At 38.4% G+C, this 26,270-nt stretch overlaps 1 protein-coding gene across 1 annotated transcript; it reads left to right on the top strand.

The window, feature by feature from the left end:
• On the top strand, positions 1 to 25,933 carry LOC124172525. Its single transcript, XM_046551971.1, has 6 exons — positions 1 to 35; positions 8,135 to 8,302; positions 11,832 to 11,951; positions 14,288 to 14,360; positions 19,077 to 20,006; positions 25,818 to 25,933. Exons 2-6 carry the CDS (start codon positions 8,246 to 8,248, stop codon positions 25,931 to 25,933), a joined length of 1,296 nt encoding a protein of 431 aa, XP_046407927.1. The 5' UTR covers positions 1 to 35; positions 8,135 to 8,245.
• Positions 25,934 to 26,270: the final 337 nt, after the last annotated feature.

Here is a 26,270-nt window from a genome sequence, read left to right as displayed (position 1 = left end):
CTGATGTGTCAGATCCATTAGCCACTGATGAATTGGTGAGTTTACTTGTGCCTTGTACAGTTCTATTTTTCTACTGCATAATATCATTCCTTTGTGGAATATTAGCAACACCTCTCAGCAGAAACGGAAACCATTCTCCCTCAGCTGATCAATAATGACCAACTACAGAATAATTTCATGAGTGAGTCATTTAAAATTAATTATTCGTAATAATGAACGTTTTTTTTTCTAAAGTGACACTTCAAATTTGTTTACTAAGCGAGTGAGCACACTGTCTTCACATTGGTGAGCAGTTATTGTTCTCTTGATTATAAAACACAGTTTTCACTTCTGTTCATGACAGAGTAGATGGGTGATTAGGAATTGAGCGTTAAGTGGAGTACTGTTGAGTTTGGAACAGTTTCATAGCATGACCATGACGTCATGATGCAGCTGCTAGCACGGTCTAACAACACAGCTTGTTCCTTATGAGAGATTGATATTCACAGGAATCAGATCAAGTTTGGATATTTTGATGAAAGTGAACAGGAGTTTAAAACAAGGACTAGGGATTTGTCCTTCTTTACCACTTTTGCATGGGGTGTTGTACGTTTTGCAATTCAAATGGATTACCAAAACACGTCAAAAGTTAGTGACACGAACTAATTTTTGTATACCTTCACTCAATTTTCTGCTGCTGTTGTTCATAGTCTTGAGAACCTTCCACTATGAATTTAATATTTTGCTTATTGTTGGATATTTATTAGACATTTTTGTACACACTCATCTTATCTTTCATTCCTGGCATAAGGCAGGAATATCCTTATTTTTGGTAAAATGACTGAACTGAGTCCACAGTAGTTTGTTCTAAGTTTTTGCCCCTCCTTGGATCTGGTATAGCATTTCATATTCACTAACATTAAATCTGGTGGCTACATTTTTCGTGCTCCACAAAGTAGGAGCTAGTGTTAATATCTGAATTATCTCTCCCCGACTGCCTGCTGTCACCAGTTTTTCTTTTAGTAACCCCACTAGCACATCCATATCACTTGCTTTATCAACAACTTTTGAATCATGCTCTGGAAGGAAATCTTTATCCAATAGTTTGCAAGCCTTTTTGTTCAGAGTAGAAGTTGCAACATTCAGTTACCTTTAGGAGACATTGATTTGCTGTGAGATGCAACTGCATGGAGATTCAAAGGAGATGCATCCATTTCCTTGAACGATGAATTCATTTCCTCCAATACTTTTCTTTCGATGAATCTTTGTCGATATCTACAATGCTATCATCACTGCCAGCAATTGGGATTAGCTCTTAAATGCCAGTTTTCTTCAATATGTATGGTGTATGTATTTATTCACTTTTTCTCTACATGAATCACGTATCTTTTGTCCCGGAATTTCTTTTAACAGTTTGTAGTATGCTACTTATCATGAATGAAAATGCTGGTGTTACTGTTTGTAGTGATTTACTCCTTTTTTTCTATGACATTTAAATGGATCACAGCAAATTATTTGATACGTTTTACATTTTTCTAAGAAGTAGGTTTTTTGGTGCTCACAATTACTCAAAAGAAGTCCAGAACTTATTCCATGCCTGTGTTCACTCATTTCTCTTTCCAGTGTACTTAATTCTTCAAATTTTAGGAGATTCACTTAGTGTAGCTAGTTTATGGTACTCTGTACCACTAATTGTAAGTTCTCCTCAACTACAGTTACCAGGCTCTTGATACTGGGCCATTATAAAGACATCAGTCTGAATGATAAATCAATATATGAGAGTGAAAAATTATTGTTAACTGAGATAGAAAAAAACAAATTTTGTCAAAATATTTTCCATAAGGCTTACATTCCTGGTTTCTAGAGATGGACACAAATATTAACTACAGAACTTGTTGGAAAAAAAACTTGATGATCACAATGCCAAAGTTGGAGGGCAACTGGGGAAGACAAAGGGTAAACAATAGCTACCTTCCGAGAGAAAAACTACATTGTAGAAATGGTGAAAGTGGCAGGCCTTACTCAGCTCATTTTTGCTTTCTGTTCAATGAACCCTGTTCAGGTAAAAAATATGTGGTTACATTGCTGCCATATTCCAATGTAATCTGATCATTTTCTAAGCTCCACTATGAAGTTAAAAAGTATCATTTCTTCAAAGGAGATACAGCAACAAGTTAATGTCTAATCCTCATTAGAGTAAATGCTTGTCAAGGTTAGACAATGTATCTTCTCACATTATTCTTATAAGTTGCACTTCATTCATAAAGTAAAACATATTGGTGAAGTTTTTGTCAATACAAAATGGAGAAAGTTAACTTGTACTGACATGTATCCAGTATTTTGATGTGTTCTATAAAGCAACGATCAAGTTATCCCCAGCAATGATGGGTAAGTGCTATGAATTCCTTAAAATATCCTGTTTCTAAAGTATATTTCTCTTATCAGGAGAAAAACAACGTGCACATAAAAAATGGTTTAATATTGGAACTTATTATGTACAAGATTCATGTCATAAATATTTACTTAGATAAAGAAAACAGTTAACACAAGCATTTCATCACACTTGAAGTAGAACCCAACACTGACTGCCAGAGTTGTGAAAATGGATTTATTTTAAATAATTTTTTTAACAACAAAACAAGCAAAAAGCCATGACTTTTATTTTTATAGGTGGTGGGTCATACATTAAGGAATATTAGAAAAATAACATAGCTCTATTCAAATATTGCCTCAGGTCAAAGTAGAATCATATTTTTTTAGGAAAAATTTTCTAAAATCTTATGAAGCATCCCCTATGAAAAAATTGTATAAACCTGTTTCAAAATTTTATACAATTTATACAATTGCCATGGTAATTGTATAAATTGTATAAAATTTTGAAACAGTTTCATACAATTTTTTCATAGGGGATGAGTTTAGAGAATTTCCTTTATTCCTTAGGATATTTTCAATTGGTTTTTGGAATCCTCATGACTTCTATAGTAAACCTGTAAATGTTCATAGTGAATCAGATGAAAAATATGGCTGAGACAAATTATTTCCCTGTGTAGGTACTATCATTTGCAAAAGTTGTGTAACAAATCGAGCAAATTGGAAAGTAGAATATTAATCACATTAGCTTCCTTAATGTTGACAAACAAACATTTATCACACTATGGCAGAACAAAACTATGGCTTTGGACTTACTTATCAATGCTACTTTTAGTCTACAGTTGTTAGGGCATCTGCTGTGAGGTCATCATTGTCTAGATCTTCTATTTAATCATCCAAATATCATAGTGTTGTCTTTCTCCTCTACCAAGTTCTCTTGTGCCATTGTTATGACTACATACATTGTTGGTTCATTGGCTCTAGAGTATATTGTGTCTCTCACAGTATGCAGTTTTTATCCTTTCCATGCAGAATATCACTTTACATTTAGGTTTCTTCATTCTTAGGATATTTTTCAATTAGTTTTTGTAATCCTCATGACTTCTATAGTAAACCTGTAAATTTTCATAGTGAATCTGATGAAAACTATGGCTGAGACAAATTATTTCCCTCTGGAGGTACAAGTGCCTCTGGAGACCGCATTCATTGAAAAACTGCAGTTTCACCCAAACTTCAGATAGTCGCAAAAGAACTATAAGAGAAAGACAAGAAATATTTTACACTGTTTTATTCCTACATGGAAGGATGAAAATTTTCAAGTGTCATCAAAATACGAGTCGGTGGGTGTCATGCCTGGATGAACTGACCCAATGATGATTTAAGTTTCAATTACCCGGTTTCACTGCTCTGCGACTCCACTCAAACGACCCTTCTTAACGAATTAGCTGCAAAAAAGCTCTGTACGAAGGGCACTGAAGAGCCTCTTTGGGCTCAGTGTAGCAGTAATGCTATGGCGAAAACTCCACCATCTGGAAATGGTTGAAGGTTGAATGAATATTTATTTTCCTTAATAATCTTTTGTACTGTTATGGCAGGTTAGCAGAAGAAAGTATTTTTAATGTGAGGCAGGTGACATGATAAGGTATTGCTGATGGAGTATTCAGAATGAAATTTGAAGTTATTTCCCACCAGCTTTATTTCTATAGCTTCCTTTGTGAGGCCGGCGCAAGGATAGTTGGACCCCATGGTCAGCGCACAATGAATTTTTTGAAAAATATGTAAAATTACTGCAAAAATACAATTTTAATACATAATTTTATTTTTACCTACACCAAAAAGAAATAATAAGAAATTTATAATTTTACAGAAAAAAACAATGAATTTGACTTTGATTTTGGGCATTGAAACCTTCTTTCCCTTCTTTCATACACAAATCTAACATATACTTTTGACCTTATACACGCAACAATGCGAAATATCCGCTAGAATATTTCACCTCTTTCAAAAAATATTGATCCAAATTCTATTTATAATCCACAGATTTTCTCAAAATCATGCTCGAACGTTTTATAAATGGGTCACTTTGATAATAAATCCGAGATTTGTTGAAAATAATGAGGTAACCATGAGGTAACTGGGGGATATGAAGCTTTAAAATTAGTCAAACACAGAGAAGAAACCTATCCAGAAAATGGTTCTAGAAACCGCAGCCAATCCACCAATGGTCGAATAAGGGGTTCCAACTCCGTTTCACCCGTGAGGCAATCCCAAAAACCTTTGGTGTGGTCTTTGAACTCGTTGAACTTTAATAAATGCTGAATACCTTGTGCATTGACAGGCCCTCAAAGGTTGTGCGGAGGCGGATGGACCTGAAGGCGATCTTCCTGAGAAGCAGCAATCTCAGGAAGACGATGAGGAGGAGAGCTTCTGTCCAATGCTGGAGAGCGATTCGGATGAAGGGGATGAATGCAGTGATGCTGGAACCAACGTGGTGAGTTTGAGATACTCCCTGATCGACAGTTTTTTTAGTATACTAAGTACAGCAGACTCCCGATAATCCGGCTGCGGATTATCCACGCATGATTTTCACTCTCCCTCAGTATTTAATGAAATAAAATGCATTTGGATCCGATAATATCCGATCCGAAAGATCTGGCTCCGAGAATCAAGGATCCGATCCGAATCCGCATCAGAAAAAAATCCTGGATCCGTCCATCCCTGATTAAAAGCATGGTGTTATAGTTGCTATTAGTGTCCATACTTTTTCTTTGGCAGAAAGACAGCTCTGTAGATGATTGCGGGGACGGAAAAGGGGCATGTCGAGTGACAGAAAAAGGAATGCGTACAAGGAGGTTGTAAATATAACAGACGCCCGATTATCCGGCTGCAGTATCTGTGTTGTGGATTATCCGTGCATGATTTTTACTCTTGCTCAATATTTTTAGCGACCTTTATAAAAAAATAAAATTGGATGCAAAATCATCGGAATAATTTCATTAATACTAGGATACACCAAGCATATTACTTCTGTTAGAATCCCCTTCGAAATGGAAGCAATAGTGAGCTAGCTGCATTCACGGGAGTACCGTGTTCCTGTTTTCCTAGCCTTGCAGCGCACCACCGCGCTCCGTGATCATGGATACAAGTCCCGCTGCAATTGCAAACAGTTAAACTTGTGCCAGATGCGACTACGGGGCGTGGTGCCTGACAGTGTAACTTCAGACATCTAGCAGTGGTTTTAAAGCATTATTTCAAACCAATTTTCTGTTTCCTTGATTACATAGCCACGGATGTATGGTTTTCACAACCAGGCCTTATATAGAGCATTAAAAACACGAGTACAACCATGTTATCACTGCTAAAAAGATTGCGAACTGGCGAAGAAAGCTGCAATTGTGTCAGGGAAACACTTTAAAATAGCGGAATTATGTCATTAATAATAATATATTTTGTGTTTTATGTAAATTATAAAAATAACAATACAATGAAGTGAAAGTTTGGGTTATCCGTGTTCTCCGATTATTTGTGCCGTCTCTTCTCATCATTTGTATGTCCCCTTTTGCGTTTCCTTATGGCTGCATGGATCGCAACCAAAGCAGACAGAAAGGTGCATAGCATGTGCCCGAGCCCCCTAGTGCAACTTTTTGTTGCGTCTTGACACATCTTTTGCGTCGTTATCTCATTGCCTTTTGTTACATCACATCGCACAATTTCTGGTAATCCAGACACGTAGGCACACCTCTTGACACGCTCAAAGATGAATGAAACATTTAAATCCTATATGATCGAGGAGGTTATTAATATCTGGAGGCTAAGATATGCATAGGATTAAGTACTATGCAAATGTTAGAGATTTTCTAAAACATTTTTTCCTCCATTAGATATGATGTCTTATCATAATTTAAATGGCAAAAGTAAAATATTTTGTAATGGACGATATACAGTATCCTTGATGTATTTTGTAGCAGCTTTGTTTGTTTTCCTTCCAACAAACAGCACAAATATCTTTATCCTTCTCAGCACTGCTCAACCCATTAACAACCTTATCTAATATTTCCATGTTTTCATAACTAAGGTGAGCCCTTCTTCTATGCTAAAGTACAGTACTTGAAGTACCTGTTTAAGTATTCCCTATTCCAAGCTTGTCATTGTCTTTTTTCTTAGACATCATTAGTTTCCAAGGTGGCTTATTGATTGTGTCAATTCAATTTATTCCTAGAATTCTTGATAATTTACTGGATGTAGTGTAGATGAATGGGAGGCAAGCCCTCACGACTGGTTTCCTTTTTTTTGTTCTATTAATGATGGACATGTTTTCATCATAGGGTTTCTTAAGAGCAGGATGGATGTCCCTTTCACAACTGAAATTTTTATTTCACTTTGCTATCACAAAGGACTACATAATGTGTAAAAATCGTGTATTTTTATCCTGTCCCATCTGAGATATGCAGCCTCAAACTTAACAAAAATTTAAAAAAACAAAATTTTAAAAATTCATTAACAATTAACGAGTGAGTTGTCAATTCTTATACTCTATAAAATGTGTGTACCCAATGATATCTTACTATAAAAAAATGTTAACTCTGATAAATTTCTCCTTCATGGTTTTTTTTAAATTTCTAAAGAGTGGAATTCTTCAATTTTCGACCCCCTACATTGGAGACCATTTAGACAGGTAAGATTTGCATGGGGAATTATGGCTATTAAACTCTATTGAATGGAAGAAAGTACTGGAAAAAATGATGCCAGTTTCAATCTTGTAGCATGATGCAGTCCAGGGATAATCAATTTAACACAAACGTCTTCAAAGGAAAAAAAACGCTCTATGATTCAAAACAAAAATGTCCACCCCATGTTAACGGTGTAGAATGAAATTTTTTTAAATCAGTTTTGAACTTCCCATTTGTGTAGTAAAACATATTAAAAAATTAAAAATATGAAAAATGGTTAAGCAACCTACCTTGGATCACTTCAAATGGATTGACCATTAGGGTGCCTCGTTTTGCCACTTTTTTTAGGAGCGAATCGTAATACCCGGCAAAAGTTGCGTACCCGGGTGGGTATTACAGATATGATTTTTTTTCAAAATCGGTTAATATCTTCTTTTCGCCATTTTGTCTTGAAATTTCGAAATTTTTGACAAAAAACGTTATAAATGTAAATAATTTAAATTTAGTTTTGGCAAGCACTCATTTTTTCCAATTGTGTGTAACATTGGTCTTTCGTTGATATTTAGACCAAACGCGACAGCTCTTTTCCTTCTAATTATCGAGAAAATGACCTTTTCTCGTGGCCCCATAAGCAGTTTTCAAGGTAGGCAACCCGCTGCAAACCGTCTCATTTTACGCTATGCATGCGATAAATGACGCGAAATAGAGATGTTTTTCAGATAAAAACGTGTAATGAATGTAAAACGATGAATCAATTCCTCGGTGTCGATGTCAATTCTGCGGTCCCTCACGAGGCCCTTAAGTCACCTACCTCTCTTCTAATTCACTACTCTATTATTTCACACACTGCACTACAACTGCGCACACTGCACCTACAAATTTGCTTAGATAATTATTGACTTAAGTCGCATTGGACTACTAGATGTCCCTGCACAGCTATATCATATCGTCGTGTGAGCACCAAGCGAGCATAAAGTATCTATTTAATTTTTTTTCATTTTGGGGGGATCAATCCCCCTTGATCCCCGCCCTTGCAATGGCCTTGCCTGATGAGAATGACTCATTTGTTAATTTTGATGTAGGTGACTTTTTTACCAATTTTGATTTCTGCGCAGATCATCAAAGAGGAGGAGGCAGCTAATGACAGTGCGGGATCTTCTGCTGGCACAAAAGAATGTATTCGAGATGCGATTGAAGAAACTTCACAGTTTGCATGCTCCGTTCAAATGACTGAAATATACATTCCCGTGCAAGACTGCCAATTACCCAGAGCCAATATTGTGGTAAGTTTTATTCTCATCTAGGAGCAGCATGGCCTTTATTTGAGTAAAATTCGTAGTTGTATGACAAAATTAGGATTGCGTTGAGTGTATGTATGCGTTTGTATGGGATGTCACCCTCAAATGCGCGAGTTTCTGTTGTGCAACTTTTCCAGTTGTACAATATATTGCAAAACCATTGAGATCTTTATCTATTTTCATTTATGTCAATCTTTTTTGTGCAACATCACTATTCTTCTGACAGAAAATAATTCAAATTCTATTCCATTGAGTACTCCAGTGGTGAACTTTATTTTGTCTACTTTCAAGGTAAAAGTATTTGCTATGTCAGAGAGCCTAAACACGAATCTTTTTCACCTGATTAGATCCTTGTTGTAAAATCCTGCTAATTTTCTCATAGAAAGGTGATTCCATCCCATTCCTTTAATTATGTTTTCCTCTGGTTGAAACCTTGCATCTCTATTAATTCCATTCTTTGAGAGTCCAATTCCAATCACCTCTTTGTTGAGCCGATCCCAATATATATCTGCATAGATGAAAGATATGGCTTCATTAATCAGAATGGCGTAATTATATGCAATACAGTGTTTGGCTACTGTAGATCCCTCAGGGTATCTAAGTCTTATGCAACGTTTGTGCTCTGATATCTTGGTTTAAATAGTTATTCCAATTTCACCAATGTGTATGTCTCCACACTCATGAGGCATGTGATAGTAGTCGCCAGAGGTCTTTAACCCTTATATGCATTCGCTGCACCTTAGCGGTGCTCGTGGTTTTAAAATTGGTGTAAAAATTTTCCATTCCGATGGAAAGATGATGATGATGAAAGATTTAGATGTTCAAAGACTCTCGTTAATACGAACAACGTTATTACGAAGTACTCGTTCTTACAAAGAAAATCGTTGGCCTCAACGAAAAGGCCTATCCTAGCTATAGGAAAAGAAACGTTATTACGAAATTTTCGTTTTTACGATATTACGAGCCTCAGTCCCGGTTCTGGTGGTTACAAAATTAACTTTATTACGAAGTTCCACGCATAAGCTATGGCATTTAGATCGATATTCACTACACTAAGTTTTAATAATCACGCCACGTTTAAGTTGTCCTCGTGTACTGTGACCGAGAGCGTCATTTATGGTATTTCTTCAACATTCGCGCAACGATATACCATAAGCTTCATTCCTGGGGGGTCATGGTGACAGACCCATTACAGCTCGTCAATTTGATGTACAGTTAGTGCTCTTCCTACGCACATTCGATTTACGAATTTTTAGGTATGACAGCATTAAAATTTGGAATTTGGCGCCTTTTGATTTGGCCGTTTTACGCCGTGTGGCGTAGAGGAAATCGTACTCTGGGCATAATCTGAACAAAGTATCATTCATTCCGGTGTGAAGTTAGGAACTGACTAGCGTTTCGCCCGTTGTTCCTTGCCGCGGAGAATGATTTTTTCGGCTCCGGCTGCGTTGCACGCCCTTTTAGTTCACTTCTTCACAATCGTGAGTTAGCGCATGATTTTTGTGAAGTGTTGCATTGTGCAGGATAACCGTACTTCTCAATGCCTTCCATAAAGTACGACCGGTCCGATGACGGCACAATAGGAGGTGCGTATAACCCTTCTCCAGCACGGTTTGCAGCCAATCGCTGTCCCCCAAACGCACCTCACATTATCTTATAATGTCTTATAACGTCAAATGCAAACAGAGCAGCGAAATTAGCCTTATCCAATAAAACATGCCTTTTCTTCGAATCCCCAAAGCAAGTGATTCTTCCGCTGGGTCCTTCACGCTCGTCGTACTTTTCGTCTCCTTTCTTCACGGAAGCCATTATAGGCGTTTCACTTTCTCACCTGGCAACGCTGCCCAGACCTATACTATTCTGCCAGTCATCAGACAACTCTCGGCGGCCGGACCGTGGGTTTATCAACTTAGGAACAAGGTCGTGGAACGCATCGAGTTCGTAAATGGTACTTACTGTATTCGGGAGGATATCAACCCTCGATTACGTCATGCCGCATGCCGAAACTGAAACCAATTTTCCTGTTTATATATATTTCCGCGTAATTCAATCGCATTTATCATCCACGGAGTTTTCGACGATTCCTGACAGACTCGTTCATACGAACTTCGTTATTACGAATCTCCATTTTATAATTGGAAATAGTGGAAAGAAATGAAAGAGCGAAAAGAGAATTGGTGTCAAGACCACCAGCATCTTTCGCCAACATTGAGAATGTTGAAACATCTAGGTTGGTGAAGCTGGAAGAACAAAATATACAACCCCTGGGTTGCCAGGCGACGATGTTTGCTTGCTGTTGCTGAGTCATCAAGTGTATTAATCCTTTCACTGCCATCGGGCCGATATATCTGCCCTCGCTGGTTGAGCGAAAAATGCCAGGGGCCAATTTATCGGCCCTAATGGGGAGCATGCACAATTTTTTTAAAGTACTGGAATAAGAAGGCCTCTACCTCAAATGTACTTGCCGAAAATTTCGCCTATGAATAATGCTTCTCAGCTGAGTTATGAGTCTTTAAAAATTGATCTTCATCGGCTGCTTGAAAACAAGACGTCATCGGAGCGTGACGTCACGGCACGGTATCCACTGATGACACACTGAGGAAGTGGATAGAAAATCGATCTACGAGGGCTCAAATGCAAATTCGGCGAAAATAATTGCTGTTGTAACAACAAAATGCAGACTGTGAATATTTTGGGTTGCCAAGGCGTTGTTGAAATAAATAAAGGGGATTGTTTGGGGAAATTTGGAATGAAATAAAAATTAGCCACCATAAGGGAATCGAGCTAAAGTAAACTGAAGTATTTTGGTTTCTTATATCCCTCTTGAGTCAATTTGTCCTTTTAGGAACTACTACACAGCTCAACGAAGATTTTTACTTTGATATCTTGCATTCAATGCTCTACCACTCTAAGACTCTCTTTAGCGAAGTGAATGGTGTACCGTGCGATGACGTCAGGAGGCGTTTCAGGTAACGTGACTTCAAGCGACATTCGAGAACTTTTAATTAGCAATTATTGACGTAAGCAGAGTACTAGGAGAGTTTTGGCTCATATATTTGGACTCGTGAGAACATTTCCTATTCAATGAGACTAACTATCATGATGAACAAATTTCATGCATGTTCCCCATTATTTCCCTTTTTTCCTGATTGTGGCCTTTTCAATGGCTGTAATTTATGTAAACCCCCATAATCTTTCTGTGGTTATAAGAGGTAAATATATCTTAAGAATTGGGAAAAAATCTATACGTATTAAATAAAATTGAGTAGCTGTAAATTTTTTTAAAATCTGAAATGATGCTAATTTCAGAAAATAGCCTTGGCAGTCTTCGTACATCCCACTTGCAATTGGCTGGCAGTGAAAGGGTTAAGTTTGGTCATAAGAATCTCAGGCATCCACAGTTTCGACCAGCTTGAGTGGTCTCTGGAGTAGAGCATGGTTATATTATTATGGATTAGAGATGTTATAGTTATTATATAGCTTTTATTGAGTGACACTCAACTATCCCTTTTAGTTTAATGAGAAAGAGGAGAAGGAAGAGCTCCTCAATGAGGAGAATTATCCTGCATTTAACTCACCGACTGCAGTTGGCACCTCAAGTGATGCTGTAGACCCCCTGGAAGTTGATGACGAGGTAAGTGCACTTTTACCATGTCAAGTTTTTTTGTCTCAAAAATTCATTCCTCTCTGGAACTTTCAAGACGTCATTCAGTAGAAGCACTCATTTTTTTTCTCACATGGTAATGTAAACTGTCCCTTTTGTTCATTACCTACATGCTTGAATTTTGCTCCTGAAAAAGCAGTGAAATGCATTTATTTGCCGATGACAATGTCATAAATGTATCAAACTAGTGTTTGCTCTGACTTTTAAATTCTGCGTATGGATTTGAATAATGTTTATCTGGGGAGAAAAGAGTGGGGCATGGGAGTGTTAAAGTGACCTTGGGTTACTCTGGAAATGATCCTCGCTTTCTTTTACTTCTATGACACATCATTCTTCGCACTTTTACAAACAGGACTCTCCAGCCTAAACACTCTCCATGTCCCTCGGCTCACTCAACTCAACTGTCCTTATGGCTTCTCGATGCATCCCCTCGAGCCACCTCAGTTGGTTCACGGTCACTCCTTCAGGGGGCAGCATCTCCCGGGGGGGGGGGGGGCACGCTGCCTGGCGGCGTAACAGGAGTTAATCTGAGTAAATCCCACTTAACTCCTGGGGCTGGGTCTGTGAAAACTTTGCATGGTTGGCGCTTGAAGGAACATGCATCCTTTGCATTCACAGTACCAAGAGCTGACTAAGACAGATGTGAACAGAATAGAGCTTTGAAGCAGTAGCCGCACTCCAGTGGCCAATCAATCCCAAGGGAAAATTTCATAACTTTACCAATAACTTAGCTTTTCCTCCTTCAAAATCTCCTCCTTTCTGCTGAAGCTTCGTTGGTGTGCATTATCACACTTAATGTTTCAAAATGATAACTTCATTCTTCTCTTCATACCTCCAGCTAATAATGGCCACACCAACATTGCTTACCATAATCTGGTGGTAGCATTAAAAATACTGTTATATGTATAGGTAACCAATCAGGTAGTTTCCTTCATCATAGAAAACGAAAGGCATTGGTGCAATTCATTACCCACCATTAGTGAATTCATAATATACTAATTATTTCGTTATAGAAATCCCAGTTTAGACGTATAGCAATGGTCCATTTAACCTGATTTGAAAAAAGCCAGATTGGCACCCATGCGATGCCAATCCATGCGACATCACTGGGACCTAGTTTTTATATGAGTAGATAGGAGTTTTACATCGTCTGAGATTAGCAATGCATGCATGAGGCACAGAGCTCAGGAAAACATGTCTTAATGATCACCTATTAAAACTGCCTATGGTTGTAAAGTTTCCTTTGTTTGATAAGGTACTAATAATCCTTATTTAAGCCAAGCACTATCTGCTAGCAGGGTACTCTGCTACCTGCTAGCAGCCTGCATCACAGTGGCTCACATATCATTGCCACAATAGGCCACCTCACACAATGGCAGCGGGAACCAGAATGAAGTCACGTGGGCTTTTCCCATCATTTATGCTTAGCTGTCACATTTTTGCGCACTTGAAAATTTTCACTTCATTTAGTCCCGAAAAATAGATATTGTCATATAAAAATCCAAAAGTGTTAAATACATACTCCAGAAGTAATAATTTTTCGATTTAGGCAATAAAAAAATAATAGGAAACCACCCTGTTCCTGTTCAGATGATGGTGTAGGTCTATGGTGGTACTGACCATGGTTAAGACCGCGGTTGGGTGAACAATTAAGTGAATGATTTTCTTAAATAAATATGGCGTCTCCTAGTTATATAAAGGACCAAAACAGAAGAATTGTTGCTTCGTTTACACAGATATTTACTTTACAAAAGGATTGCCCTGTACCAAAATATAGCCTTTATTCTTTGCAGCACAGGAATTATTACTGTTGAATAAAAACTTTTGGGCTATGTCACCGCGTCAATTACTGGGATGGCCCAACGTAACCGACCGATTCTGGTCGCTTTCTCAAGGGATTCTGACGTGTACCCACAGAAGTAATGAAGAATCAGGAATTATAACCTTTGCAGGGTTGGTAATGTTATTAATGTATATCGCTTCCGTGGACAGTGGCTAGTTTTCCATTGGGTAATGGAATTACTATCTGCTATAAAAGTAACTCTACACTCGGTATGAATCATTAGAAAATGAAGTCAGCGATAAAAATTGTATAAATGATTACATGAATGGCACAGTATTTAAGGAACAGTTATTCAATTTAGAATGAACATTATTCAAAGTCTGTCTCATTGTTGAAAGAAATTACAAAGTGTTCATTGCTGTGTATGTGTGGGTGATAGTTCTATAGTGTAAAAAAATCGTTTATTTAAATAACACTGACTCTTAAGTGCATTAATGATTGATGAGTTGATTCCTACTTTCAGCCTTTGTTTACAGAGGATGAAAAACTGATCGGTAATTCTGAAATGACCATTGACTCTATGACTGAGGCTATAGGTGAGTAAACTCTGTCTTGCTATTATATATGCGTGGAGAGGTTGTTGTAACTTTTTTGAAGCATGAAGAACCTAAGTTAGTCATCCATGTGTAACTTTTTTTAAATTTAGTTTTCATGTCACTTAAATATGAGAGAATGTTTATCTTTGCATTTGTGTGGTCTGGATTTCTAATAATATGAAATGTAATGTATTCTATAGAATTATTATAATTTCCTTTTACATTTATGTACAGTAGAAGTCCTTTTAATTTTAAATATTTTGCTCTGCTGAAGTCTATTGATATTTAACTTGTGCGACCATTGGCTAGTAAAATTTCATATATATTTAGTGACATACTGCATTTATGGCAGTGAAAGATTCATGTGAGATCTTCACTCTAGTTCAGTCAATGATCTTCAACGTATGAGTTCTTTATGACTGGTGTTATAGACAAAAATTTCTAATTAATAATGATCCATTACGAGTGCTTTGCATGGGAAACCAGTGCCTGTACAAATAATGGTGGTATTTAGGTTCGAAGATTTTCGCGGCGTTGATTAGAGAGGAGGAGGCGGGAGGAGATTCATCGGAAGATACGGAGTTTCGAGAAACTTCGGAAAAGGAGAGTAAAGCTGATGTCTTCTTTAGCCTTCCTCCAACGTTGCAGAGACTCAAACACCCTGCCATCTTGTGTCAACGTCAAACACCATCTCAACACGCGTGCTGCCAAGAGAATTCTCCGACGCACCAGCGAAGCATTACTTAGAGACCAACCTTACAGTATTCAACCTTACAGACGAAACCTTGGATTGTGCCACAGAAAGCATCCTAGCGAAAGGTTTCAACTTCGCCATTGCTCCTAAGACAATTCCGAAAGAAAATATCATCACCGGAGTTGAATCCGCCATCCGGAAGCTGCCAAAAGGGATTGCAGATGAGATAAGGGAAGACGTGGGGAGTATCCTCCGCAAATCAAGACCACCGAGACCAAATATAACAGCTGCAGAGAGACGAGCGTTGAGGAAGCTCCAGGACAATGGTAATATTCTCATATTACCCGCAGATAAAGGGAACGCTACTGTTTTGATGCGAAAGGAGGACTACGAAAAGAAAATATTAGCTCTTCTCCAGGAGCAAACCTACAGAAAGATGAAGGCCGATCCAACAAGCAAATTGGAACGAAATACCAGGGCCATCATCAAGAGTTCATCCATTCCAAGAGAATATCAACGAGGCCTCCTCCCTTCGGCTGCGAAACCTCCGAGACTATACGGCCTACCAAAAATCCACAAAGAAAACGTACCTCTGAGGCCGATTGTGAGTCAAATCGACGCCCCAACTTACTGGCTATCCAAATATCTAGCCCAATCACTCCAGGAATACGTTGGACGGACTTCATCGCATGTGAAGAACTCATCCCATTTTATTGATATTCTTAATACGGTCTCCGTCACAAACGAAGACATCATAGCCAGCTTTGATGTGGTGTCTCTGTTTACAAACGTCCCTATCCAAGAATCAGTGGATATCATCCGACGACTCATCTCTGAAGGCATCCCGGATGACTTTCCCAAATTAGTGGAATATTGTCTAAGAAATTCTTATTTCTTATGGAATGGGGAATTTTACGAACAAACAGAGGGGGCAGCTATGGGGTCTCCACTATCTCCAGTTGTAGCGAACCTTTTCATGGAGGATTTCGAAGAAAAGGCCATCGCGTCGCACGAAAAGAAACCATCGCTCTGGCTGAGATACGTTGACGACACGTTCATCATTTGGCCCCATGGCGCCGAAGAATTGCAGAAATTCCTACAGCATCTCAACTCGCAGCACCACGCCATCAAATTCACAATGGAGATGGAACATGATGGTCAACTTCCCTTCCTGGATGTTTTGGTAAAAAGGAAAAGAAATGGGCTCCTAGGACATGCCGTTCACAGAAAGAAAACTCATACTGACCGCTATCTGAACGCTTCTTCGCACCACCACCCAGTGCAAAAAATCTCCTTGGTGGCAACATTAATACATCGTGCCTATGCCATCTCAGACACCGAGTCGCTATCTGCGGAGAAGAAGCATCTCATTGAAGTGCTGGTAAGGAATGGCTACAGCAGTAGCATGTTGAATAGAAGATTTGTGGAGCAGGAGAACAAAGACGCAGCCCCAAAAAGGACCTCTGAGGAAGAGAGCCGGCCGGAGCCGGAAGCATACGCCACAATTCCCTTTGTGGCGGGCACATCAGAAAAGATTGCCAGAATGCTCAGAAAACACAACGTAATTACACGTTTCAATTGCGTGGCAAAGATATCAGACATGCTACCCGGAGCGAAGGACAAACTCCCAGTGGACCTTTATGAGGGTATATATCGAGTGCCTTGTTCATGTGGCAAATATTATATTGGCGAGACCTGCAGATCATTGAAAGTCCGATTGCAGGAACATCGGAGGGCTACGAAAAACAAGCAGCACCAACTCTCAGCCATATCTGAGCATGCTTGGAGTGCACCTGGGCATAACATCCTCTTTGAAGACGCCAGGATAATAGCTAAAGAGAATAAATACTTCCCTCGCTTGATCAGAGAGGCTATTGAGATAGCGAAAACGCCCGCAAATTTCAACCGAGATCAAGGCTACAGCTTGCATACTGCATGGAAGAGGATTCTCCGACCACCACCAATGAGAGATGGACAACCGGCCAATGAGAGAGCAGCAGCGGATCAGCAGCCGCCGCCGCCTATATAAGGCGAAAAATTTTATGCCTATAAAAGGCGGAAAATTTTTTCCAAAAATTTTACCTTCGACCTGAAGACGCCGAGTGTAATTTCTGTTGTCTTCAAAATACAACAAACGCGGTGAAGAAACCCGAATAGAATGGAAAGTTCAATGGTGGTATTTGTATAAAACATGTGGTTGGAATTCGGTGAAATGACTGAATTAAATTGTTTCTGACTTCTTTTGGTAGAAATGTGATTTGTCCATGTTGAAATATACAACACCAGTAGTATTTTTCACCTTTTTATGTACTACTCCACTGCCTATTTTTTGCCTAGTTTTGACACTCAAATGTCATTCTGAATTCTTTCCCGCCTGCATCTACAGAAGGAAAACGTTTTCTGTGCTATGTGTAGCATAAGAATATTTGAAACCTCACTGTGCGGAGTTCTTTTTTGGGGTTGAGTTACCCTGGTTTTCTTTTTCTTCTTATTCGGGACCCAACCGTTCCCAAATGAGAAGAGAAAACCAGGGTACATATTAATATTATTTATGTTATTAATACCCTGGTATATTATTAATATTATTTAAGCATTGTTGGATTTTAAATAGATTTCTAGCATTAATTACAGCCAAATTAGTGATCACAAGTTACTGAGACTGTAAGTCCAGAAGTGGTATTAGCATATCGAATTTATAAAATTAGCATGGACTTTGGAACCCACTCTCTCTTATTCATTTATTTTTGTGGGCTTGGCAACTGTGCTTGGTGAGGTTTAACAGTGAATCATGTCAGAAAATACTTTGTAACAGAAAGTAAGTAGATATATTATGGATTTCAGAAGTAAACACCAGAAGACCAATCAATGCAGCTAAGATGCAGCACAACTCAATTTTAATAATTTAAGTGTAGCAGCTTGCTGTTATTGATAAAAAAATTATAATCCCTAATATTTCAATATACTTATGTAGATCTCACCAGGAAGTTGATCGGGAAATGAATTAGATGGATATCATAGTCAACCGGGAAAAATGTAATCGCTACCCTTATAACTTTTTTTACAGTTATCCTCAAATGGACAAAAGGAGGAAGTTATTTAATTTTTAACAAATTTTATTTTTTTTACTCAGACTTACCTCTGATTGTAAACTAGACTTGATTCATGGTTGATGTATTCCTTCTTTTTCAACAAAAATGTGCTGTGAATTTCGAAATAAAAATGCATGAATTGTGGCCTCTTCCATGGCATATGTGACATCAGTTGCTAAGTAATTTATGAAAAATATTTACTAATTGGTGTCAAAAGTAGTAGTATGCTAAAAGTAAACTGATATTGAAAAATCTGTGGCAACTTTAACATTCAAGAAATTATATTCCTTAAAGATTTTGATAATTGTTGTTCTCTCACATAGGAGGATAGGGGCAACGGTATTTTCTCTTCAAGTATTTTTTAAAGAAAATTTTATGCCATTTTAAATACATACTTAAGGAACATTATGATGAGTATAATCCATAACCACTGAACACACGTTTTTGTCGTTTAAATGAATATTTTTTTTAAAGGGCACGATTTCGTTTTTCTTCAGCAATTTTCAAGCTTGATATGACATAATTTTTGATGCCTGACTTTTCATTTTGGACAAAATTGTGACAATATTGAAATGTCCAAAAAAGACCGACATCTGATCTACTTGCATAGGAGTGAAAGGAAAACATAATTCTCTCCTTAAGTATTCCTAAATGAAAAATTATTGTCATTTTAAATATCAGTTTTTGGAGCATTACAATATGCATAACACAAAATTACTGAACTCACATTTGTCTTTTGAGTGAACAAATTTTTGTAGGGGATGATTTCTTTTTTCATCGACAATTTCAAGATAGTAATTATTATGGATGCCTGCCTTTCCTTAAGGAATAGGTATAGGAATATGTTTAGGAAGGAATAGGTTTCCATCTATCAAATGGTTTAAAGAAATTAGATCTGTGAGTCCTAGATTGTAATATGATTTTCTTTTCTAGGGCTGTCAACTCCTGACCAAGTGCTGGTAGAAACAACACCAACTTCATACCTGCTGGCAGAAAGAAATGTATGGATTGATCTTAACGATGACTGTATTGGTTCATCAGCCTCAGTGACACACATTCAATCCAAGACTGTGGCATCCCCATGTTGGGATGGAACGAGTGTGATGGATAAAGATTTGAAAGAAGGCATTGCTCATCATGCTGATAAGGTACTGCCTAACTCAATTCCTGATGATGGACACAGTTATATGAAACACATTCCAGCATCTAGAAACAGTGGAAATGGAGTCACAATGAATGTTTTTGGGGGTAGAGGTGAGGCACCAAATATCACTGATAGCCTTAGGTTAATCAGAGTAGGTGAAAGCAGAAGAAGTGGTGTTGAGGCGGTCAGGGGAGACAATGAAGCGATAAGTAATTGCTTCATAAAAAGTCCTAGAAATGGTAAAAATTCAAATGAAAAGTTATATTATTGCTCCCACTGCAGATATGGGTTCAACACCAATGATGATCTGATCAAACACATGGAAATTCATTCTGGTACCAGCAATTTGGATCCTAATGATGAATCATCTATGGGAAAAGATGAGTCTCTCACAGTCCCCGAATCAAGAAAAGAAAGTAATGATTCTCGTGAGTCGTCCACCTCTGAGACATTGACGGGATTGAAAAGGAAAAGACGAGGGCAGATGCAAAAAGTAAATGCGCCTGTGTTAGAAATCTGTGGTGGAATGGGAGAGAGGAAAACTGCGGAACGAGTGGGAAGTTCTGATGGGGATGGGAAACCATACACGAAGAACATGTCCTCAAAGTCCACCACCTTTTGCGCGAGAAGCCTCAGAAATGACGCGCTAGGAGGCGCAAAAGGAGGGCCTTTCAATTGCAGCATCTGCAACAAGTCATTCACGCTGAGGAGCGGTCTTGGCAATCACATGCGTTCGCACAAAGAAAGAAAACGTTATCCGTGTACGATCTGCAGCAAGTCTTTCGCTTCGAAGTCTCACATAACTAAACACTTGCGCACACATAGGGAAGAGAAGCCTTTTTCATGTAGTGATTGCATGAAGTCTTTCTCTCTTAAAGGAAACCTCATGATGCATTTGCGCACCCACACGGGGGAGAAGCGCTTTTCGTGCAATTATTGCGCAAAGGCTTTCACTAGAAAGGACAAACTCGTCCTGCACTCGCGTGTACACACAGGGGAGAAGCCTTTTTCATGTAATTATTGCTCAAAGACTTTCACTGGAAATGAGAAACTCATCCTACACTCGCGTGTACACACAGGAGAGAAGCCTTTTTCATGTAATTATTGTGCAAAGACTTTCTTTAGAAAGGACAGTCTCATCCAACACTCGCGTGTGCACACAGGAGAGAAGCCTTTTTCATGTAGTGATTGCATGAAGTCTTTCTCTCTTAAAAGCAACCTCATGACGCATTTGCGCACCCACACAGGGGAGAAGCCTTTTTCGTGCAATTATTGTGCAAAGGCTTTCACTAGAAAGGACAAACTCATCCTGCACTCGCGTGTACACACAGGAGAGAAGCCTTTTTCATGTAGCGATTGCATGAAGTCTTTCTCTCGTAAAAGCAACCTCATGACGCATTTGCGCACCCACACAGGGGAGAAGCCTTTTTCGTGCAATTATTGCGCAAAGGCTTTCACTAGAAAGGGGAAACTCATCCTACACTTGCGTGTACACACAGGAGAGAAGCCTTTTTCATGTAATTATTGTGCAAAGACTTTCACTGGAAAGGACAGCCTCATCCAACACTCGCGTGTACACACAGGAGAGAAGCCTTTTTCTTGTAATTTTTGTGCAAAGACTTTCACTGGAAAGGACAGTCTCATCCAACACTCGCGTGTACACACAGGAGAGAAGCCTTTTTCTTGCAGTGATTGCATGAAGTCTTTCTCTCTTAAACGCAACCTGATGACGCATTTGCGCACCCACACAGGGGAGAAGCCTTTTTCGTGCAATTATTGCGCAAAGGCTTTCACAAGAAAGGAGAAACTCATCCTACACGTGCATACGCACACGGAAGAAAAGCCTTTTTTATGCAATTATTGCGCAAAGACTTTCACTGGAAAGGACAGTCTCATCCGACACTTGCGTGTACACAGAGGCAAGAGACTGTTTACATGCAAAATTTGCAGCAAGTCTTTCGCCTCGAAGTCTCACATAACTCAACACATGCGCTCACACACGGAAGAGAAACCGTATTCATGCAGTGATTGCGCTAAGTCTTTCTCCCTTAAATGCAACCTCATGAAGCATTTGCGCACCCACGCAGGGGAGAAGCGCTTTTCGTGCAATTATTGCTCAAAGGCTTACACTAGAAAGGAGAAACTCGTCCAACACGTGCATACGCACACAGGGGAGAAGCCTTTTTCGTGCAATTATTGCGCAAAGACTTTCACTAGAAAGGACAAACTCGTCCAACACACGCGTGTTCACACAGGAGAGAAGCCTTTTTCGTGCAATTATTGCGCAAAGACTTTCCCCAGAAAGGACCAACTCGTCCAACACACGCATACGCACCCTGGATAGAAATCTTTTTCATGTTGTCACTGCACTAAATCTTTCAATGGAAAAGAAAGTCTCATCGGACACTTGCATACATGCACTTGCAAGAGATTGTTTACACGCAAGATTTAAATTAAGTCTTTCACTTCGAGTACTTCCCTCACCAATCACGTGCAAAAACACTCCGGAGAGAAACATTTTTTGTAGAAATGCGCGAATAGTATCCGCGAATGCTCAAATACTAAAAAGTATTCGAGATCTCGAATAATTATGCTACAGGTTAAATCTCGAATGCTTTGAATTTCGCGCCATACACTGACGCACGCACATCGTTGGTAGTTTACTCGGAAAATGTATAGAATTCTAGTCATTTAGTGCATGCAGCGCCATTTTAGGCAAGTTGACGAACTACATCAAATTCGCGGATCAGAGCGGTGAAAAGAGTTCGACGTGGGAACCGAAAATTATCAGGTGAAAAAATCGGAAAATCCCCGGTTTCCCCCACCAGGAGAACTTCAATGCCGTGAGATAGTAAATACATAGCACAATTCCCAAAATCCGCTACCCCCTCCATCCATCAGCCATCGGCCCCTTATCCGATGCTTTCCTCCTTTCCAAAATCAAACAAAAGGCCCCAGCTCGCGCAGGGTTCGTATTACAAAAACCATAAATCAAAAGCTTCAAAAGAAAATATCAAGATACAGGAGAATAATAGAATCATGTTTCACCCTTCCCTCTTTCTCCCCACTGACCTTTTTCTGCTTACCTGCTTTTAAGTTCCCCATTTCTGGAGGTCAACTGCTGCATGAGTTATCTGCTAGCCCAAAAGATGTCTAACAATAACTTTCGGTAATTGATATTACACCTTTATTGGATTGAAATATTAGTAATGTGTGCATAATGTAAAAAAGAATAAGACCAAACACGACATATTTCTGACTTTATTTAAGCATTTTACGTAAGGAAATAAATGCCAAATACGATGGAGACTTTGCATGCAGGCAAAACTCGATATCCTCGAGGCTGAGCTTCTGGGAAGTTGATGGGGTATTTTTTTTGCAAACATATCGAGTTACAATTTATGAGTTATGCTACAAATCTATTGTCACAGTTACAGATGAAGGGATATTTTTCTCAGGATATTTGGTTCTCTCTGCTAGCAAATTCGAATCCATCTGCTTATCTTGTGAGAACTTCCAAAAATTGACTGAAAATAATTGATAAAGAAAGCCTTGTGGAGAAGCACGTGTGTGTTTTCAAATAGCCTCTGCTTGTCTGCTTGCACTTGACAGTAGGAGTCAGGGCAAAGTGATCTACTTGTTGAAAATAAGAAGTTGGATGAAGCCCAGTATCAGATGGGCGAGCCACTGAAATGGTGTTTGGTAGATAAGAATACATCAGACAGAAATCCATGGTAGCATTTGAAATGCCGAGATTGCATGCAATCATTTTTTGCGAGGTGGTGTTCCCTTTGCATATTTGAAAGAGATGTTAGTAAAATCAACTATATGCCCAAATTGTTTCCATAAAATTAAAATATTCCATTTATCAACTAAATTCCTGTTTGAATCCTGTAACGGAAATCACAATTACTCACCAAAATCGTGGGTTTCCTGCTGCATAGGCCACCTAGTCAAACAGTCACGCATTCATCGTTTTCTCATCCATCCCCTTGGTAAACGATTGATCAAGGTTCCATTGTATACCTTTATATTTATACATTCATCAAGGGAAATAGAATAAGAAGTACGTTCAATATGCCTTATGCAATTCTAGTATTTGAGGTATTTGAATATTCGAGCAACGATTTACCACTTGAATTCAATATTCGAGATTGAGAAATCTGATATTCGACCCATCTCTACTTTTTTGTGTAATAATTGTCCATAATCTTTCACTAGTAGAAAATACAAACTAATGCTTCACTTGCATACACATGCAGAAGAGAAATCTTTTTCATTAGTTATTGTGCAAAGTCGTTCCCTCATGAGAGAAACCTAACTGTACTCATGCGAACACAAATACCTGAACACTGCAAAATTTGATCCAAACACTAAATGCACACATGCAGAAGTAAAACCTTTTTCGTGAAATGATTGTGCAAAGTCTTTCTCTAGGACGATCAACCTACTGATGCACTTGCATACAAAGACACAGGAGAAACCACTCTCATGCTAAATATTCTGTAAATATTTCATTCAAGGTTCTCTCCCTCAGCAATCACATGGTATACAATTGGGATAGCAAGCCTATTCCTGATATTATTGTGCTAAGTCTTTTGTGTGCAGCTTGGTCTCGCATTTGCATACACGCAATGGAGAGAAATTTTATTCATGATTAATTTGCTCAGATCTTTCTCTACAAGGATTCATACACTGGCTTGCACACACAGGAATGAAACCTTTATCCTACAGATTCAGGCTCCAGGTGCTTCACTATTTTTATGAGCTGGGTGACTTATCCATAAGGATGGTACATATAATTTTTCACACTTCTGACACCTTTAGGGTATAGTCACAGAGTAGATATATACAGAGGGGACATTAGGTGGCTGTACCATAGGTTTCTATGTAATGAAAAATGCGCACGGCGGCCATATTGAAAGTAAGTAAAATTATGCGGTAAATTCAAACCAAATAGTGCTAACGACTTACCATCCACCGATAAAAGAGGATTTAAAATTCAAAGTAGGCTAATCATTTCTTTACTAATAAAGGTAGAGTAAGGAACGCCCAATCGCATGCACGAATCCGGCAGTTATTATGTAAATAACTGAAAGTCTTGTTCTCTAAATCTGATCAACGACGTTGAGTCACCCATTTCTTGGACCTGCGCCAACACCACAAGTTGTTATTTAACTTTTTAGACAATTTCATTTCATATTCAAAACAATACTCGAATATAAGTTTAGTTTCTTCGATCAGCAATGTAACTCAGAAAATATATGTAATGACTGATCTCACAGGGTCTTTAGGGAAACTGAAGAAACTTAACTTTGCTTCCGTCATGCCCGCATTGTTTTTGCAGTTAATGGCTGAACACCAAGTAAAACCTTTTCTTCTCGTCTTATTTTCCACTTCCTTCATTTTCCACATTTCTTTAAAACACTAGCACACTACGTGAAAGCATTGAAGAGTGGAGGAATAAAAAAAAAAATTGTGCGACAACACTCCACGCCAAGCGTGAATGATAGCAGTGATAGCAACCAAATAGCAACTCAAGCCACGTTTCCTTATTTAGAACATGGTGAAATGCACAATGAGCTGATAACCTCCTTCAGCCGTTTTGTCTTCTCAGTATATCCCTACTCTGCGGTATAGTGCTGCTGTGAAGTTAGAATAAAGGTATCAGTAGTATTGATCTTTTGCATTGTGTAATTTAGCCCCACTAATGCTACTCCAACATAAGAAACTATGTTCATGAATGTAGTCTTATGACAAACTTACCCAGTGTATTTAAGAAAATTATCATTGTGCATGTTTGCTTTACCCAAGTTAATTGGCATTCTGGTAGTTAATAACATGAGTAATGTTGGTAACTCTTACTTCTATGTGCATGGTCATTTATTTATAAAATAACTGGAAACAGAAGTAAAATAATATCAATTAAAATATGACATATTGAAAATGAATTCCTTAGAAGTTTACAATTCCATGGACATGTGACATGCACGTGCATCAAATATCAGTGACAGCAGTTCGTTGCAATGAGATGTAGATAATTGGTGGAATGCAATCATCACAGAAAATTTAAAAAATAACTGCTGTGACTCAAATGAACAACCTCCACATGATAGGAGACCAATACGATCACTAGGTAAACATGCCACACATTGAGACAGGGTTACAGGATATAAGGTGATATATGTCTCACTACAGCTATGGGACAGGAAATTGAAGGCAATTTTGGAGCAATAAACCATTTAGTAGAAATGAGCATGAAGTTTGGGCATCAAATCACAGAAGAAAAAAATATGGAAGATATCAAATAATTAAGAGAAAATTAAATAATAAGGAGAAGAACTACATATATGAGGAAGTACTTCATGATGAGCCACATGAAATGCACATACTAGGTAAACTGACTTTAAATGAATGGTACTTAGTAGTTACTATCTTTAACTTATAAGTAAGCACAAACACTATGCAGAGAGAGAAGTAATGAATTTTGATGCAACTGTAGTTGAATTTAAATCCTAACTTCCCAATAGGAGAGGTTTCTCGAGACGACCAAAATAATCCTGTGATCCAGTCTCTGACAAGAGGCGACACAGGCTACAGCAGTGCCACTTTGTGGGGTTTGCCTTCAGGACATTTGAGAGCTTAACAGAAGTTTTTCTAAAACATTTCACACAAGATACATCACAGTAAATAATAATTAGGTAACAGTAACATAATTAGAAATAGTTGAAATGAGTTTTGGCTATTTCTTTAGTTGATGTAAGGAAGGAAGATTGCAGGAACAAATGCATAGTTAGTTAGCTACCTTGAAATTCAGTCCATTTGAAGCCATAATCATGTTTAGGGAATGTGGAATGTGTCAAGCATGGGATATCTACATGGTGAACTTCTAAATTAGAAAGATTTATCTTATGAAGTGTAGGATATATTTTACCATCATCCTGGAACCAAATCGTCCTTTCATGTCAAGCAAAAGCAATTTT

This window comes from Ischnura elegans, assembly GCF_921293095.1.
Source record: "Ischnura elegans chromosome 13 unlocalized genomic scaffold, ioIscEleg1.1 SUPER_13_unloc_1, whole genome shotgun sequence".
Classification (NCBI taxonomy): domain Eukaryota; kingdom Metazoa; phylum Arthropoda; class Insecta; order Odonata; family Coenagrionidae; genus Ischnura; species Ischnura elegans.
Note: the sequence above shows the minus strand (reverse complement) of the source record. Positions and strands in the feature narration are given on the sequence as shown.